At 48.8% G+C, this 19,101-nt stretch overlaps 1 protein-coding gene across 1 annotated transcript in view; it reads left to right on the top strand.

The window, feature by feature from the left end:
- Positions 1–19,101, top strand: part of ADCYAP1R1 (ADCYAP receptor type I) — a 68,064-nt gene that overhangs the window by 10,090 nt on the left and 38,873 nt on the right. The window contains exons 5-6 of the mRNA XM_044424981.1: positions 10,312–10,419; positions 18,469–18,504. Coding sequence (XP_044280916.1) covers positions 10,312–10,419; positions 18,469–18,504 — 144 coding nt within the window. The remainder of the gene's footprint in view (positions 1–10,311; positions 10,420–18,468; positions 18,505–19,101) is intronic.

The raw sequence follows: 19,101 nt of genomic DNA, 5'->3' as shown, positions 1-19,101 counted from the left end.
ATCACCAACACCTTGAATTGGGCCCGGACTTCAATCGGGAGCCAGTGGAGCTGATGGAGAACTGGGGTTATATGAGAACAATGCCCAGTCCCCGTCAGCAACCTGGCAGCTCTATTCTGCACCAACTGAAGTATCCGGACCGTCTTCAAGGGCAGCCCCACGTAGAGCATGTTACAGAAATCCAACCGGGAAGTAACCAATGCATGTGTCACTGTCGCCAGGCAGTTGTTCTCCAGGAAGGGACGCAGCTGATGGATCAGCCGAAGCTGAAGGAAAGCGCTCCTCGCCACCACTGTCACCTGGGCTTCTAAAGACAGCTCAGGGTCGAGGAGCACTCCCAAGCTGCGGGCCCTGTTCAGGTCAGAAGCTGTAAACTAAGTAAATCTTATTCAGGCGGAGCGTAAAGGGATATTTCATATGTCCTCCAGAATCAAAAGGAAGCAGCACTTAGGAGCTCTTGGCAGTTTTGGTGGTTTCAAGATGGGACGGGGTAACTCCTGAACTCTGAATAGGGGCCAAGGGAAACAGCAGCTTGCTGCAATGTTTTGAAATGACAGGAGATGGATGGGACCTCACAAGGACAGGGCCGAGCAAGCATCTTTCCCCATCTCGCCATTGCTCATGAGGCATCTTGCCAAGCGCACATCTGTGGAATTGACTGTCTCATGGTGTTTGGCAAAGCAAAAACGAATCTCCACCCATGTTCCTCCATTGAAACACAGATGCGCCTTCCAATCTTTGGCTGACGTTTTTATTCCTTTTCATGTTAGAACGATAACAAACCTCATTTGGCTTGATTAGCATCAAGAGAGGAATCTTCTCCCCCATTTTCATTATTGCCAGACGTTTTCTCCTGTACAGCCTTTGGAAATGGATTTTCATTTGGGGGAAAAGAGAGTTAAGAGGGAGGGTGACAGATGTTTATAACACAATGCATGGTGCAGAAAAATAAATTGTCTCTTTTTTCTTCTTTTTTCCCACTCGTAATATCAGAAATGAGAGTCGTCCAATCAGATGGGTGGGTAGTTAAGTCGGGATACACAAAAGATAAGATGTCTTCGCACGAGGGATAATTACACTACAGAATTCACTGCCAGAAGGGTGTAAACATCATTTTGTCCCTGATTGCTTTATTTGATCAGATATAAAGCTGGCAATTAACCAGCCAAAGGCCAAATGAGAGGCGATGGGCTTTTGAGCACCTTGGCTTCCGCGTGGTGCTACTTAGAAACGAAGGAAGTTGTCTTGCCAGGTCACAGGTCCATTTCGCCGGTGACACCAGCAAGCAGCAGCAATGTCTGCAAAATTGGCACAGGCTAACAGTGGCAAACGTACAACATTCAGGTCTCTGTCCTGCAAATTTGTGGAAAGTGTGCAAACTGCAGAGCTGAGGCCTGAAGTTTGCTCACATTTGCAATAAGCTAGCAGAGAATTCAGGGTGGCCAAGGCTGGAACGTCTGAAAATGAAGTGAGAGGATTATGCTTCCAGAATCCACAGATTAAATGCTCTAAGAGCAACAGTTCACACTGAATAAGTCAGCCCCAGCTTTGTGATTTATGCATTTTGCCCTAATGTATGGATTTTGGCAAATTTATGCAGTTTGTGTGCAAATTTACTTATCTGTGTAAATTTATGCAGTTTGCACAAATTATGTGAGAAATATGCAGTTCTGGGCTCCAAATTAGCACCAAAGTTTGAGCAATTTTGTGGAAACCAGCTTGGTCTGCTACTGGCCATCAGGTCCGAAAAATGCCGGAAGTCTCAAACTGAATTCATTTTTCAGTGCCACACATCTTTAGTTGGGTGTTACAGAATCTGCATCCTGAAATATCAATAGATACTCCTGATAACCTTTAGCACTGGGTCATGTGTCCTACTGAATGGGCATTCGTTTTTCCAGATCCTTAGAAAAATGTCTGGCTCACCCCATTTTTTTCCTGCATGAAATGTGCCACTCTCAGAGCTGAGGCCTGAATTTTGCACATATGTGCAATTAACTGGCAGAGAATTCAAGGAGGCCAATGTGCTTCCTTTACTTCTTCATACATGCAGACAGACCAACACACATCCTGGTTTGCCCAGTAGCAGCTTGCTGGAGACGCTGGGAAGCTCAGCAGAGCGGCTGTATCAACTCACACAAGAAACAGCAGCTGTTGTTCTGTGAGTAGACTCGTGATGGGATAAGAACGGGAGGCGAGAGCCAGAAGGAGCACGCCAGCCTGACTTTTCCCATTCTTGCTCTAATTAGCTGTGGCTCATAGTTAACACCAGCACCGAAATTACCTGGGCTTTTGTTTCCAAGCAACATTTCCAGATTTCTCTGTGCTGTCATCTAGAAACCCTGCCAGAAACCCTTTGCATCCAGAAACTCTTTGCATCCCCAAGGCATACAAGTGAAAACAGAGCCTGACCCAAAAATCTACCTTATCCACCCAGGTGAGCCTTTGTTATCTCCCCGTCCTTTCGGAATGTTATTTTCATGTCCAATTCTCAGGTTTTGCCAGATTCAGGACACCAAACATGAAGGTGAATGCAGAAGGGGAAAAAAGGGAAATGCTTTATTTTGGGGGGGGGGGCTTGCAAATTACCTACTTAAAATCTCTCCCCCGCCCCTTCACTGTGCTTTCATGCTTCTTTTCTTTGGGGGAAGTACAAGTTTTGATGAATAGAAACAGAAATCTGCACTTTTCTCTTTGGAAATGGACACTTTCCCCATCGGAAGGAAAAGCAAAACAGATCACAAGTGAAGAAGGAACAAGGTGGTCTGAGCTCTGCATTGCAGCTCAGAGAAACCCATCAAGCTCAAGATCTCCTGTCCCTTCACGCAGCCAGGATCCTCGCTGTCTGTGTGGGGAGCAAGTATTGGTTGCCCTCTGGTTGTTGATGGGTGACTTCTTCCATCATTCCTGATCATTGGCCACATTGCTGGGGCTGATGGGGGATAAATACTGGACCTGCTGCAGGTTTCCCACCACCAGGGATGGGAAAACTGGTAGCGCCCACTCTTAAGTTTGTTGTGTGCATTTCTTCTGTCCTCATTTCCCCAGATGTAGCCAAGAGCTGCGCATTTTCAAAATGCACTTTTGTCCCATTGATTACAGCATCAATTACAGCAGTGTGCAGACTGCATTTGGTTCTGGGAGGAATGAAATGGACATGTTCTGGTCCAAGCGGCACCGGAACCATTTGGTCACCATTCCCTTGCATGTGGGCTTTCAATCCGGGCTCCACAAATTTGGCTGGCTGTGGGCACAGGGGGATGTCTAGGGCACCTGGGGGAGGAGAGCTTGCTGCCCACCCCGCCTCTGCGATGGGAAGATGGCGGGGATGATGCAAAGAGGGAGAGGATGAACGAACCAACAAATCTGCAAGCCCAGGCAATCCGTGTGCATGGAAAAAGCCAGTCCACTGTGGAATCCCTGGGTCAGGTTCATCGAAATCCCAGCTCATCAGTTATTAGTGATGTGTGAGGGATCCACCTGGGTGTGGAATCCCTTGGATTCCCTGGGCACGGCTCCCCAGGCTCCAGTCCACTTTGCAGCCCCCCAGGGTCTGAGTTCTGGCAAGTGCACCAAGTGCGTGCAGGACACTCGCCGGCACTCGATGCCCAGGCGCCACAGCCGTTCTTGGATCTGCTTGGCTTCCTTTGCAAGACCAGGCCGAGCGCAGCGGGGAGGCCACAAATGGTGGGAGGGACACGGGCCGTGCCCAACACTTGTTGCAACAGCACTGCTGCTTTGATGGCACTCGTGTTATTTTGTTTAGTTGGAAAGTCATGCCCGACCCATCACAGCCCCACGGACAAAACTCCTCCAGGCCCCCCTGTCCTCCACCATTCCCCGGAGTCCACCCAAGCTCCCTCCGACTGCTTCAGTGCCTCCATTCAGCCCCCTCATCCTCTGCCGTCCCCTTCTCCTTTTGCCATCTATTGTTCCCAGCATCAGGCTCTTCTCCAGGGAGTCCTTCCTTCTCATTAGGTGGCCAAAGTGTTTGACTTTCCTCTTCAGTATCTGGCCTTCGAAAGAGCAGTCGGGGTTGATCTCCTCCAGGACTGACCGGTTTGATCGCCTTGCGGTCCAAGGGACTCGCAGAGTCTCCTCCAGCACCACAATCCCAAGGCCTCAATCCTTTGGCGCTCAGCCTTCCTCATGGTCCAGCTTTCACAGCCATGCATTGCAACTGGGAAACCCATCGCCTTGACTGTACGCACTTTTGTCGGCAGGGTGATGTCTCTGCTTCTTAGTGTGCTGTCCAGATTTGCCATCGCTTCCCTTTTGTTGGAGTTGCACTGCATTCATATCTTTCCATGTTCCTTCTCAGAGGCACGCGAGGAGTCTTGCCCAACCTTCCTCCTTTCTAACTTATTCCCACCCTTTGCTTGATTGTGGATTTCTCCAGCAGCCCAAGATCCATCTCAGGTAGCTAAATGTCTTGGACTAGCCCTGTTGGTGCTCCTGGGCTTGCTTTCCCAACTGGGGAAGGCTACAGCATTCATTAGGAAATCCCCCAATTGCACCAAGCACCAGGGTGTGCTTATCTTTGATTTTCTAGATCTATCAGTCTCTCTGTCTACATACACACACAGACAGTTGCATCCGCTTACCTAGGAGACTGCATAATTGAAATCCAGTTCACTCCATGTGTACTTGGCTCTGGATTTAACAAATTTCCCCCCAGTTGTGTCATTTCATTTTTCAAGTTCTCTTCCATGAACACAAAGAAACCATCAAAGCATTTTTGCAGTTTCAAGGATTTGGTCAAAAGTGGAAGTGAGCAGGGGAGACAGTGAAAAGAAAGGGAAAAGCCATCTCCGAGCATGAGTTCAGCATCGCGGTACCACGGGCTGGAAGCACAAGCGTTCCTTGGCACAAAAAATGCAGTTTGGTGTTTTACCACGTTCAGATAAGAGATCCCAGCCTTTCAAAAAGCCATTTTCCCATGTATAAAATATTTTGCTATGTAAATGACTTGGCGCCGGCCTTACCTTTTTTGAGTAGCTATTGTGTGGCCTGGAAAGTGAAGCTTTTCACACCACTGGAACAAGACTTGGCTTTCCGAGGAACAGTCTCAAAGAAGAAAGGGCTGTTCCTAGAAATTGGCAGAGGATACAGTTCTACTGGTTTCCACTGGTTTCTCATTTGGATTCACCATCAAGTCAATGCTGGGTCACGTGCTCACACAATCCAATGCTATGCACATAACTGGGAAGTGAATTCAACAGAATTCACCCGTAGATGGGTAGGAGCGTCGTATCCATTAGTCCAATTCAGGGGTCGGCAGCCTTTAACACTCAAAGAGCCATTTGGACCCGTTTCCCACAGAAAAGAAAACACCAGGCGCCTCAAAACTCTTTTGACCTCTAAAATGAAAATGACACTGCATATATCGTTTTTTACCTTTATGCGATGTATAAAAAAACTATAGTGTGTTGCATTTATGAAACAGATCGGTGGCTGTGCCGTGCCGGCGCGGGTTGCAGATCGGGGGCTGTGCTGGTGTGTGTTTTGAGCGACGGAGCCGCAGCAGAGGGATTCAAGAGCCATGTGTGGCTCTGGAGCCTGGCCTAATTGTATTTCTCCCTTATAAACAAATAAAGAAACAAACAGCACAAGCTTCCCTGGATTGGCCTCCCTGCTGAAGGGCTATGGCTCCGGTGTGAATTGGGCTTGTTTGCACTTACACAAGCCGAAAGGAAGCTGTCATTCATAACTGCCCTACGGCAGGGTTCACACGGCACAATAAGCCATGGCAGTTTCTTGCATGGGTTGGTCTGTCTTGTTGTCTGAACCCTGTCGTGGTAATTCAGCACAGAATGCTTGGCTTTTAGAAACCATGATGAGAAGCTCTGGTCTGCTCTATGCTTTCCATGTCTCATTGCAGTTTATCCAGTCTTCTGAACCTGTCATCACGGCTTCCACAGTCCAGTTATGCAGCTACCATAGAGTCTCCTGGAAAGAGTGGCTGCTACACGAGCCGCTCCAGCCCTCTAACCTGAGATTGACTTTCAGGCATGGTGGCTGATGGGGAACGTGCCAACAGTGGGCGGACTGAGTGAGGAGGGTGGAAACCACGATAGCATAGAAACCACTTGATGGCATGTCAGGCACTCCAGGCAAAAAAGGTGTTCCATGGAAACCACGCAGAGCCGCTCCTCATGATGTGTGAAGCTAGCTTAGTTGTGCTCCTGAACTGCAGAATTGGGAATGATCTGGACACAACAACAAGATCGCCAGCTTTATTGATATTTTCTGAGTCAAGTATAGCTCTTGCCACTTCCTCAGTTCCTCTTTCTGTGGTCTTCTATGGATTTGCATTATATCCTGATTTGGCTATTTATTTATTTAAAACTTTTAAAGACCGTACTTACCGAAGTCTTGGGATGTTTTAACAGTAAGACAAAAAATAAAACACAGACATGTTTTTAAACAAACAATTGCTATGAAGGCTATGCATACACCTTTGTTATGGGTATACGCCTGCAATATTTATTTATCAATTTATTTTTGGCACTTCTATACTGTTCAATTAGCACAATGCTCTCAGAATGGTGAACATAATAATATATGATTGTGACTGACAAGTCATTAGTAGACAGTTGATAATTGCATATATGATTTTAGGTACTTCGACTGGCTGCTGTCCTCCCATAACCCTGCTTGATGAGAATGATAGGCGTTGTAGTCGGTCATATCTGGTCCAGTCGGGGAAGGATTCCCCTACATTTCATTGAAGGATACATCACGTTGGCACGGTCCTTTCCCTCACCTTCTGGAGTTGCATGGCAAGGAGCTATTTTGCTCCTGCTATTCCGAAGGTTCGGAGGGCTTCTTGTGTTGCTTCCGTCTTTTTCTGTAGCCACCGTTCAGATAGGATGGGAGGTCTTTCTGTTTTCGTAAGTAGCTTAGCAAAGGGAAATTGTTATGCTCTGAGAGCTGCTGCCTTCACAATGAAAAGATGAGAACAAAGAGTGCTGGAAGACTTGGGGGTGGATGGAGCAGGGTTCTTGAGGGCTGGAAGCTTTTGATGTGGCAGTCTCCTAGGTTTTCATTCTCTCTGTCTTTTGATGGATGATAGAAAGGGCCATTTCCATCTCAACATTTTTTGTAGAAGCCATCCATCTCTAGGCACCCGCTGTCTTATTTTCTGGGTGTTGATCTCTTGTTCGAAACCCATCAACATTGGCCAGAATTGGCAGCCCGTTCAGCAAATGTAGGGAAATTCATCTCAGTTCATTTCTGAGCTGGATTTCCCCAGTTCTCACCTTCTTAATCGGCTCGGATGCAATTTTCAGTTCAAGTCTGTACATTTCTGAGCTTTCTGTGTCATTCCTGGGCATGCATGCACACACACACACACACGGCACACACAGCGCTTTTGACGGTGTGCATGCATTTAAAAAAAATCCCTGAACGTTTGTGTACTTTTGGAAACAGTGCACAGAAACACTTCAATTGATGAGAGAAGGCCATGTGCTTTGAAAATGTGCAAACCTTTGATGCATACATTTGGGAAAATAAATATGGATGGATTCCAAAGTATGAAATATGCATGAGTTTTTCTGCGACAAGAAGCATTTGGCATGTGACTACGTAAGAGCAGTGAGGTAGAATTCTTCGGATTCAACCCCCTCAGGTTTAGCTCTTGCACAGATCCCTGAAAAACACTGGGGTTCCCTACTGCTCATGCACGTAATGTCAGGAGCACAGAACCCAAAGTCCACAGTTACATCATTGGACCCCTTCTGCACCAATGTGTTGGGAATTCAGCCAAGGTGGGAAATGGAGTTGGTCATAAGCCCCCACTTACAAGACCCTAAAAGTCCTGCAGGATTATTCAGGGATCGAGATATCTGCACACCTTCTTCCCAAAGTGGCCAAACGGATTCCCCTGGAAGCGAGCAAACCCATTTATTTATTTATTTATTTATTTATTATTTATTATTTATTAAAACATTTTTATGCCGCCCCATTCGCCGAAGCCTCGGGGCGGCTTACAACAATAAATTAAATAATTATAATCATAAATTAAAAATGTAAACATAAGAATAAAATACAACCATACAATATAAAATAAGCCGCCCTGGCCAGATAAAATTCAATAATATTAACATTTAAAATGCCACTTAAATAAAAAGGTGTTCGCCTGGCACCGAAAAACAAATAGCGACGGTGCCAAGCAGACCTCTCTGGGAAGCGCATTCCATAACTTAGGCGCCACCACAGAGAAAGCCCTTCTCCGAGTACCTACCCTCCTAATTTCTTTCACAGAGGGTTCCCGGAGAAGGACCTCTCCCGCAGATCTCAGGGGGCGGCTGGGCATATATGGATGTAAGTGCTCCTTCAGGTAACCAGGACCCAAGCCGTTTAGGGCTTTATGGGTCATCACCAACACCTTGAATTGGGCCCAGACTTCAATGGGAAGCCAGTGAAGCTGACGGAGAACTGGAGTCATGTGAAGGGACACTTCAGGTCCTGAATGGACACAACGTCATTACCAATAATAGCAACAGTAATAACCATCATCACCGTAGCTGAGGATTTCCCTGAAAACCCCTGCTTAACAGCATTTTAAAATAAGAAAATTTAATTTTAAAAAAACAGTGAACGAACATGCATGGCTTTGCTGCCTGGCCGCGAGGACCTCTCCCTTAACCCCCAGGTTAGGGCTTTTTATTTTCTGTTGGACACAACAGATTTGTGTTACCCCTATGCCTGAACACGTGCGCCTCTGGAGAAGATGCATTGCGTGGAACGCGCTAGCGTAGGGTGAGCCATGAGCTCTGCAACGTACTGCCTGGGGATCGCTCTTTCCCGGGAGAATTGTGCTTGCTGTGGAGAAGAGAAGCAGGGCCCTCCCTTACAGCCTGATCGCGTGCAGTGCATCGAATCGGTGGACTGCTCCGGGAGCAGCTGCGATCCGCAGGAAAATGTCGCAGCGTGAGTTCCTGGGCCCTGTTTCAGCCATGCCCTTTTCAGGGTATTGCGATACGTGACCCACACGCTGAATTTTATTCACCCACATGCTGGGAAGCAACAGCCTTTTTATCGTTTGGTTATATGGTGGGGTGGAGTTGTCTTTTAGGCTTCCCCTGAACAAACAAAAACAAAAAAATGTTTCCCACTTCTGCAAAATGCGGGAGTTCCTCGGAGCGAGCTGATGTGTCCTTCGTGTCTCTCCGTGGCTCCACTGTGGCCCCTGCCTGGTCTGCACTCAGTGCCTGAGCTGGATAGTCCTGTGCATCATGTGCTCTGGGCCGCTGTGACAATACAATTGCACATTCTGATGGGCGGGAGGCACCGATCCACCCAACCAGTTTCCCTCCATGGTGTCCAAGCAGCTATCCATGGGGTCCCATGTTCCCCAGCCTGGGATACCCAGAATAGCATATAGCCCTCCAGACTAGGAGCCGTGGCCAATTGTGAAGTGTCTCTTTCTGCATATTTTGCATGGATGCGACATTCCTGGCCGTCTTTATTTCTGTCCCAGAGGGAAGGGTAGTGAAGTAACGGTGTCAACAGAGGATGAGCAGAGTAGATCCAGATGCAGCCTTTTGATTAACTGGATCCTTTCATCATGAGCGCTCAGATGAGATTCCCAGGAGCACACGGGAGATGGAGGGCTCTGGTGGGAATGGCGGCTCAGACTTGGGGGAGGGGGAGTGGAGAGCTGACCCAGCCGTAGCTCAGGGTCCTCACTCTGATATTGGAGTGGTTGAGGCTAGTGAGGCCTCAGCTGCCCAAATTCTCCCAGTGAGCCAGCCCAAGCCAACATAGAAACAGAGTGACTCAGAAGGGACCTCCTGGGTCATCTAGTCTGACCCCCGGCTCCAATCGGCTCCACTCATGATATGACTACCATGTGCATATCTAGCCTATCCTTGAACAACTCTGGATCAAAGCACTTCAAGGGCCACCGCTGAGCCCCCTCCCACTCCTGAGGCGGGAAAGAAGCTGGTGGGGAACAGGCTGGGGAGGGGTTCTCGGGAGGAGAACTCGACACCCCAAGAGACACGGACGCAAGGGCCAGTCGATGCACCCGCTGGCCAGACCAAGTAGGGGCTCAATGGGAAGAGCGTTGGCACAGCTGCTTCCATAGTGCACCCCCCTCCAGAGACCGGCCCCCAAGGGTTCCTAAGCAAAGCTTTGGGTGAAGGGGGCAAAGCAGGGGGTCAAAATTCCAGCTGGAGTGCGTGTTTCGCAGCTTCTGAATGTGCTGTTTCTGTATGGAATATGGACTCTTCCAGTAACTGCTGAAGTGCCTGTCCCGTTTGGGGGAAGACGCCTTGCTCACAACGCCTTTCTCTTCCACAGGATGCCCGGGGATGTGGGACAACATCACGTGCTGGAAGCCCGCCTTCGTGGGCGAGGTCATCTTCGTCAAGTGCCCAGCGCTCTTCACTTTGCTCAACTTCGATGACGGTAACACGGCCCGGTCCTTCTTTGCTTTCTCTCTGCATGGCTGCTGAATGGAAACTTTGCTCGTGGCAGGCAGTATGGCAGCCTAGACTGCTCGGACCAAAGGGACACTGGGAAAAATGTGCAGCAACAAACCCGGGACTTTGCAGCCCTGTGGTTGATCCGAGGCACTTGGTGTGCCTCTCAGGTCACAACAGGAGGGGTGGGCGATGTGTGGACCACTGTCCCGGAGCATCCCTCAGGCCCTTGCCGTAGACTGGCCCCCCACCCCAGGTCGGCACTGCTATTGACATGCTGTACTTTCATTCGTTTTAATGCAAACGCAGGCAGTTCTTGGTGCATGTAATGAAAATGCAGCTCTTTTGCCACCTGTGAGGCTCTGAGGCCACTGAGATGTTACAAGCACCACCTGGGAGCCCTGAGGGGGGGGCTGCGATTGACGGTGGGCCCCATCCTGCAGCCACCAGGGCTGCTCTTCTGCCCTCCAGCCAGAAGAGGAAGCCCTGGCGCTTCCTCAGAACCTCCCACAGCCGGTGCCTGATGGCTTTGCATTCCAAGAGAGTTTGCAGGGAGGTACGTCCCTTGGACCTTCTGAAGTTGGTGTCCCAGAAAAGAGGAAGAAATGAGGCACACACAGGGAAAGGGTGTCGGGGAGGACCGTGGGGTAGACGGACTTATGAGGAGCAACTTATGGACTTGTGGGGGTGTGAATTTCAGCAAGCCAGGTGGGACCGGGGTGGAGCCATTGCTGTGGGAGTCGAGTCAGCTCTGCCTCCCCTGCAATTTGTCCTAGCTGCCACCTCCTGTTCCTCAGCTGCCATATCTGCCCATCCTTGAATGTCTCCCTTGTCCTTGGCAAGCCAGGCAAAACAAGAGAATGAAGGGCTGCCTTATCCATCCACGTACCACGTCTGGTTATCCATCCCAACAGCCAGTGCTTTTTTCGTAAGAAAAACGGTGTCGGAATTCATGAAATCATTTACCTTTCGCACATAGTCAATTACTGTACACACACTCACACACGTCAGTTGTGTAATGAAACATAACAGTCGCTGCCCGCAGTAAGCACTCAGCGCACAACCACACGACCAATCACAAAGCGAGCAGCACCATCATATCCAGCGCGGATGAAGTGCGCACGCATCGGGCTCAACACGCAAGCAGCCCGCACGCACCGTTTTAATGATTTTGCCGCCGACCTGCTACGCTCGACAGGACGATTCAAATCCACATGGACCAAACATCAAATTTTCAAAAGTTACTTTTAAAACTTGGAAAATCTTTTGAAGAAAGGTGCCGGAACTCTGTTCCGCTGTGTTCTATGACAAAAAAAGCACTATCTCTAGCCCTGGATTGCCCGTTCAGGTTATCAGTGGTCCAACAGGGCCTTAGGCAGCGGCTGATTCCCACTGGGATTGTGCCCAGGACTAGGGTTGGGATAGACCCTTCTGGAGTTCATTCCCCTCATGCGCAGCCTGTGGGCTGAGCCCAGAGGAGGCCTGCGAACACTCAGGGAGTCCTGGTGGCCCCAGCGGCAGCCTTCCGCATCGGGAGTGGCTGCAGGTGGAAACAGTGGGACACTGCGGGAAGGTGTGCCCGGTGCCATTCCTGGTGGGCAGCCTCTTCCCTGCTCACTGCCGCTGGTGGCAGAGGGCGCAGAATGGCGCTGGCACGGGATGGGGCGCCACTGGAGCAGCACAGGGGGCTTGGTTCCGGGCAAGTTCTCCGAGAATGCCGAGCGCGCTTGCCAGGAACTTGGACTCCCGACTTCCGCAGAGCGGACTGGAGACGGGGGAGCTAAGCCCAGGGGACCTGGTGGAGTCCCAGCCCCAGGCCGAATCCAAATCCCAGATTGCAGAGCTCCTTCATCCAAGGCGTTTGCTCCTCTGAACCACCACATAGGATGCAGCCCACCCATGATATAGGCTGCTCCTCCTCTCGCTATTATGCTGGGAGCTGCGAGAATAGTGGCGTAGCTGAACCAGCTTGCATTCATCGCCTTTTCCCTTTCATATATGTACACACAATCTCACACTTGCGTGTACACACATGATTTTATTTATTTGCTTGTTTATTTAGAATTTTTCTATGCCATCCATTACTAAAAAAGTTTCTGGATGGCTTGTGAGGAACAGAAAACCAAGAGAAAAACCGTGACAACAACACGCTGCACACTACATCTAAGATAGTAATAAAAATTACTATGGGCTTGGGACCTGGATACCTGAAGGAACGCCTGCTTCCATATTTGCCCTCCCGCCCCCTGAGATCGGCAGCAGAGGCCGTCCCCTGGGAACCCTCCTTGAAAGACATTAGGAGACAGAGTACCCGGAGGAGGGCCTTCTCTGCGGTGGCGCCCCATCTGTGGAATGCACTCCCCAGAGAGGTCTGCCTGGCACCATCGTTATTTGTTTTTCGGTGCCAGGCTAAGACCTTTTTATTTAAACAATATTTTAATAACTTTTAACATCAGTTTATAGGTTTAATCTGCGGCCAGGGTGGATCTGTAATTCACTTGTGTTATGTTTTATATTATTTTATGTATGTAAGCTGTCCTGAGGCCTTTGCAACAGGATGGCAAATACATATTCTAAATAAATAAAACAAAGATAAAACCAATTGATTGTTAAAATACCTGGAGAATAAAAAGGTCTTCTCCTGACGCCAAAAAGAATAGAGTGACAGCGCCAGGCAAACCGCCCTGGACAGCAGATTCCACAGTCGGGGTGCCACCACTGAAAAGGCCCTTCTCCACGTATAGAAAATTATGGATTTCAAGAAATCAAAACAAAAACAAAACTTCATAAAGAAAAGTCAAAGAACAAAAAGAAAAAAAATGCAGTTTTCTTACATGATGTTTGAATAGCTGAATTACAGTAGATATAGTCAAACATGAATATATGTGTGCATGTGAAATATGTGTAGTCAAATTATTAGCCATTGCGCAAGATATCATGCCATTTGTGACCCTAATTATGTGTAAGTTTCAACAAAGGCAGACCTGATATCTATGTATTGATTAATTAGGCCGTGTCTAAATACTACCCCTCTGCAAGTTGGAAGGGCGTTAAGTCCTCATTCCACTGCTTGCTTTATTTGTTTAATCATTGTATTTGTGTTGTGTTACATTTATTGGAGGTGACCATTCGTCCTTCCAATATCGTAATATCAATTTTGTCAAAAGGATGCAGAACACTGATTTACGAAACATATACACGAAACATGAGGAATCACATTGTACATAAATCTGATCCAACATCTTCATGAAAAATGCAAAATTCAGAGTGCATCAAATCCTGTATCTGACTTTTCCTGTCACTTTGCCCAGGAAATGTTGGTTGATGGGAGAGTTATATCTAGAAGGAGATAAGATCAGATTGGAGGGCTGAGAAAACCCAGATTTTGCTGGCCGACCCCATATGAAGGGGCTTAGAAAGGGACAATTCTGAGCCCCACCTTCTTTTTTAAATGTTTTTTTCACTTGCAGTTTTGCTGTTGAATATATTTTGTGATTGTAAGTACACACTCAAGATATGCATCCTTTGCCTGAAAAGTGAATGCATGCTGACATCCATTCCATGGATCTTGGAGGATTTCGTTTAACTTGCACAGGAAGAATGTTGGTATAGCCAGAGCACTATCACCACTGATTCACGCCAACCTTTTATCAATGCGCTCATGTGTGGCATTAATGTATTGCTGGGGGGAAAGCACAGTTGAAAGGGCTGAACATTTTTAAAGCGTAGATTTTTCTGAAGTTCATATTGGGTGTCCATGATCCCAGCTGTAAATGCAGAAAGTTCTAGAGTTGAAATAATGGAAACACATTCGTACGTATCCCCAATGTTGATGATCAGTTTTTAGAAGTTCCTTAAGTAGAGGATAGGTGCCCATCTAGGGGAAATGCTGTAGCACCAGGTGCCCTCTGTAGGCTGGGCTGGAACATACAGCCTTCAAGGCGCCTCCGAATTCTGTGATTCTCTCCAGCGCAACATCCATGATGCAATCTGTCCTCTTTGATGGGGGATCAGCCTTTGTGTGAACTGAGCTTCTGCGTGTTTCTGCCTTTTGGGTGGACGCCTAAGCAGCCGGGCCCAGGTTTAATGTTGCAAAGAACCGAGGAGCAAATCCCGAAAGCTCAACTTGAGAAAAAGCCATCATTTCCCCAGCGGCTGCCAGTTGGACAGGTAGGAATGACCGACAGAGATGATCGTGCCGAGTGCTACACTGTCTTATCAGTTCCTCCCCGATAACCAGCAGCGGGCCGGAGTCTCCATAGCAACGGCTGGGATCTTTTGAAAGTGATGAGTATACTCACACAACCCATGAAGTTGGCGGCTTATGCAACATCGGTTTTTTTAAAAAATGAAAGCGCTGGAAGGACAAAAACGGTAGTCCAAGGGGAAAGGGAGCCTGCGCGCATCGGCTCTTGGTGAACCAGGAGCAAGACGATGTGGAGGGTTTGCGGGACACCAGATTCCATGTAGCGGTGCTGTTTCTTTCATCCTGAAAGGGGCTGGCTGCCTTTCCAGAATGTTCTACCCTGGACAAGGTTCAAGTTCAGTATGTGGAAGGGAAGAGAGCTGCGTGGCCTTGAGGCAAGGATCCTCAACAACTTCTTTTTTCTTGGAAGGAGGCCCTGTCTAACTGTGTGGGGAATGAGATGTTTTCCTGTCAGAAAGGCAAGAGGCACAAGACAAACTTTGTGCTAATGTCCGGGTGGCCATGTGGCCCACTTCGCAGGGTGCGGCTCTCTCTGAAGGGCCGTGAGGGCATGGTCTCCCGCTGGGGGGTGTCCTTCATTTGGGTAAAGGTCCAGAACAGAGGTGGTCGTGGTGGGCCTTCAGGTGCTTCGTACATGGACAGCAGGCTAGCCAGGGTCACGGGCCTCCTGGAGGTTCTCCTCCCTGCTCTGCTGGGGTGGATTGCCCGTGTGCATGACTCGCAAATGCGTGTCCATTTTCTGTCCTCTGGTGCTTTTTGTTCTTTTGGCAGTGTTTTGTAGTGGTACATACATCCTAGATTTTCTCTTCAGGGTAATACTTCACATGATGCTGGGGAGCAGCAGTGGCTTCTTCTTCTGCTTCATCTTCATCATCATCATTGCATTGCATCACATCGCGTTTCTATACGGCCCGTAGCCAAAGCATTCTGGGCAGTTCACAACACACACCCAGATTTCAACCAGGCCTGACCCCACTTAGCTTCCAGAATTAGGCAGGATCAGGCACTTCCTGCTTTATCCAAGCCACACACACACACGTGTGTTATGGAACCTCCGCTTTCCACAGCTTTCTCCAGCTCGGCCTATTGGCACCTCCTCCCCTCTGAACAGATTTTCCTAGCGGGTTCTTAGTCATCCACTTCCAAGAACTAAGGCTGTCCCAGCGATGCCACAGCCTTTTGACCTGCATGCTGGCTGACTCCACACTGGACCAAGGGATGGGGCAGTGTCCAAGCAAGGCAACCCATGGGCCATGGGTCAAGCACCAAGGACAGGGTTCGGGTAAGGTGTCGCCAAGCCAGGAGCTCCTGCCCTTGCAGGAAGGGACCTGCAGCCACCCGCAACTTCCCAACTTCCTCGTGGTCTTCCGAAAACAGCTGGCCTGGGGGTGCCCTTGATCTCTGAGCGCTCTACTCCTCCGGTGATGAGGAATCCTCCATGCGAGTGCAACAGAACCTTTCCATTCCCAGGATGAAAAATACTGACACTGAGAATTGTTCCGCATTCAAGAATTTTGGAGTACTGGACAAGGATGAGCAGAAGGCGGGAAAAAACTGCACCTGTCAAATCGGTGCAGCCGCTTCCACTAAAGGAGATGGCTGGTCAGCAGGAAGCGGTGGCAGCATGTATCTGATGCTGGGGTGGTTCTTGCGGCAATTGGTTTTAATGTTTTGCTCTGTTTTATGTGGGTGTGATTTTTAGTTTTCTGAGCGACTTGTAAACTGTCGCAGTTGCCTTTAGACAATCAGAATAGCAGTGCAGCAAATTAAATAAAAGATAGGCTGAAAAACAGCTTCAAGAACATGGAGACCAATATGAATCATAACCTGAGCCCACCTGAAATAGAGAACTGCTTGGGACTGCGAAGTCTGGTGGCTGGTGGAATTGTTTGTGTCCCTGATCTTTGCTGCACAGACACAATGGCAGAAATCTAAGAGCACAGAGGACCATCTAGTGGCTGAAACAAAAGCTGCAGATACATTTATTTATTATTTACCTATTTATTTAAAAAATTTTGTATTTTAACAATACGAAGTATTTTAACATCCTTTACAATGTCTCAGGGTGGTGATTGCATAAATAAACAGGAACAGCATCACACATAAATATAAAATCAATACTAGAAACAACACTAACTTTTAAAATATTGGGAGAATAGATATGGAGGGCACCTAAGAGGATTGAACTGGCTCTTCGTGGAATTGTAGGAGAGTAGATTTGGGGACTGCAGGTGGCGCAGTGGTTTAAACCGCTGCGCTGCTGGGCTGGTTGATCGAAAGGTCGCCGGTTCGAATCTGCACAGAGGGGTGAGCTCCCATTGCTCCGTCCCAGCTCCTGCCCACCTTGCAGCTCGAAAGCATGCAAATGCAAGTAGGTAAAAAGGTACCCCTTCGGTGGGCAGGTAACAGCGTCCCGTGCACTTCGGTGTTTAGTCGTGCCGGCCACATGAGCACGGAGACCGTCTGCAGACAAACGCTGGCTCCCTCGGCTAGGAAATGGAGACCAGCACCGCCCCCTAGAGTCAGGCATGACTGGACTTCACGTCAAGGGGAAACCTTGACCTTTACCTTTGCCTTTTAGATTTGGAAGGGGCCAATCAGGCCATTGGGTCGAGCCCGCTGCTCAGTGCAGGACTCCAAGTTCAAGCAATCCTTTAACATCTCTCATGATGAGAGTTGTGTCCAGCCCTTCTGGAGAGAGTACCAGCTTCTCTGTGTGGTGACACATGCCCGTCTCCAGAGGACACAACCTACCTCTGAACATCATCTACTCTGCCACAAGTGGAGGTGATGTGGAGGAAATGAGGCCCCCATCAACCCAATAAAATGTGTGGTAGCCAATGCACAAGCCCAGTCGTAGCTTTTCTCGGTGGACTGGACAATAGGTTGTGGCCTCACATTACTGATCTCTGGGTGCTGCAGCCTGTACGTTTGTGTGCAGAGTCTGACAAAGAATTCTGGTACCCACATGAGCAACTGAGAAAGGGGAGGCGTTCCTGCTCACAAGGAGAGCATTCGATCTGCCCTTTGATGCTTCCAAGCTCAGCCCTTGGCATCTATGGAGATCTCCAAGAATGTCTCACTTCAAAAGCACTGAACTGGAGTGCCTTTAAAAAAAAGGTTGTGCTTTTCTGAACATACGATTGCATTTGAAAAAGGCATTAGCTCTGGAAAATATGCTTTGAAATAAAATGTAGGCTTTGCCATTACAAAGCAAAGAAATAGCAAGCTCCTTTCCTGTGTGGAATGTACACTCTTCCTGTCTGAATGAGCCAAGCAAAATGGTTCGGGGCAAAGCTGGGGGGATGCCAAAGCAATCATTAAAGGAAAGGTGGGAGAAGTTTGATCATCTTGAATGTCTGTGCTTCTCTCACCTCCGGGTATTTTTGGTTTGAAATGTCCTGCTGCAGGGAGCGGGAGAGAGCTCTGAATGCCCAACACCCCAGAGAGACGTTGCCGGTTTGAGTGCTTGGTCTTGGACTCAATGGACAAATAGTCCAGATTGGTATAAGTCTGTTTTGTGTGAACTCAGGAGGAAGAAGAAAGCTGCACCAAATTGAAGATTTTGCAGGAAGTAGGGTGGGAGACACACGTTATGCAGGGGAGGGCTGTTGGTTTTGCTTGCAAAATACACAGCTCTGCCCCACTTGTCTCGCCAACCATTAGCAGATTGTCAAACGTCCTCATGTTCATCGCAGTGCCAACCCCCAGCTCATCAATGTCCTCATGAGACTGAATCAGCCCTGCTTTAGCTGAGGTTCAGCTCGAGACACGGGAGAGGTGCCCACGATGAGCTCACAGTGTGCTTCCTTTTTCTTTGTCCTACAGGCTGGGATGTGAACAGCATGGCCTATGCTCAGCCAGGTAAGCTCAGGATCTGGGAACAGAGGGCCACCACTGGGGCAGGGCTGGCCGGGGCTGTTGGACATCTCTTACCCTGGGATCCAACTCTTTGGCATGGCATATGGAACACGGAGGGGGCCCTCCGTCCAGCCCCACATCACTGCCTCTCCCTGAGGTGTTGAGAAGTGTGATGCAGTGTTTTTGGAAGCTCATGCATCACCCTGATCTGCGCCTCATGCATGGAACTCTTCTGCTTGGTATCCCCGGTTTCCATACAGCTGGGCTCTTGGGCCTGGTAACCTGATTCCACATATCTGTTCTCCTGGGGTCCATGGGGATGCCCCAACCTTTTGAGCCACCTTAGCTCAAAAGCTGTGCACACCAGCATGTTCTAAGAGGTTGCACAAGGTTCTCTGTTCATTTAACAGCAGTGCCCTCTGGAAGGCATCTAGAACGTGGGTGGAGAACATCCAGCACCCAGAGGCCTTGCAGCCAGTTGTGGGAGGATGTACCATTTTGTTGGGCCACAACATCATGGCCTCTCCCCCTGCACAAACTCAATGCCTTCTAGGGAGCAGGCAGGAATGGGAATCTCTGCTGTTATCATCAGTTGCAGGC

The sequence above is a fragment of the Varanus komodoensis genome, unplaced genomic scaffold (assembly GCF_004798865.1).
Source record: "Varanus komodoensis strain SLA01 unplaced genomic scaffold, ASM479886v1 scaffold15, whole genome shotgun sequence".
Lineage (NCBI taxonomy): Eukaryota > Metazoa > Chordata > Lepidosauria > Squamata > Varanidae > Varanus > Varanus komodoensis.
The sequence above is the reverse complement of the archived record's forward strand: the minus strand, read 5'-3'. Positions and strand labels throughout refer to the sequence as shown.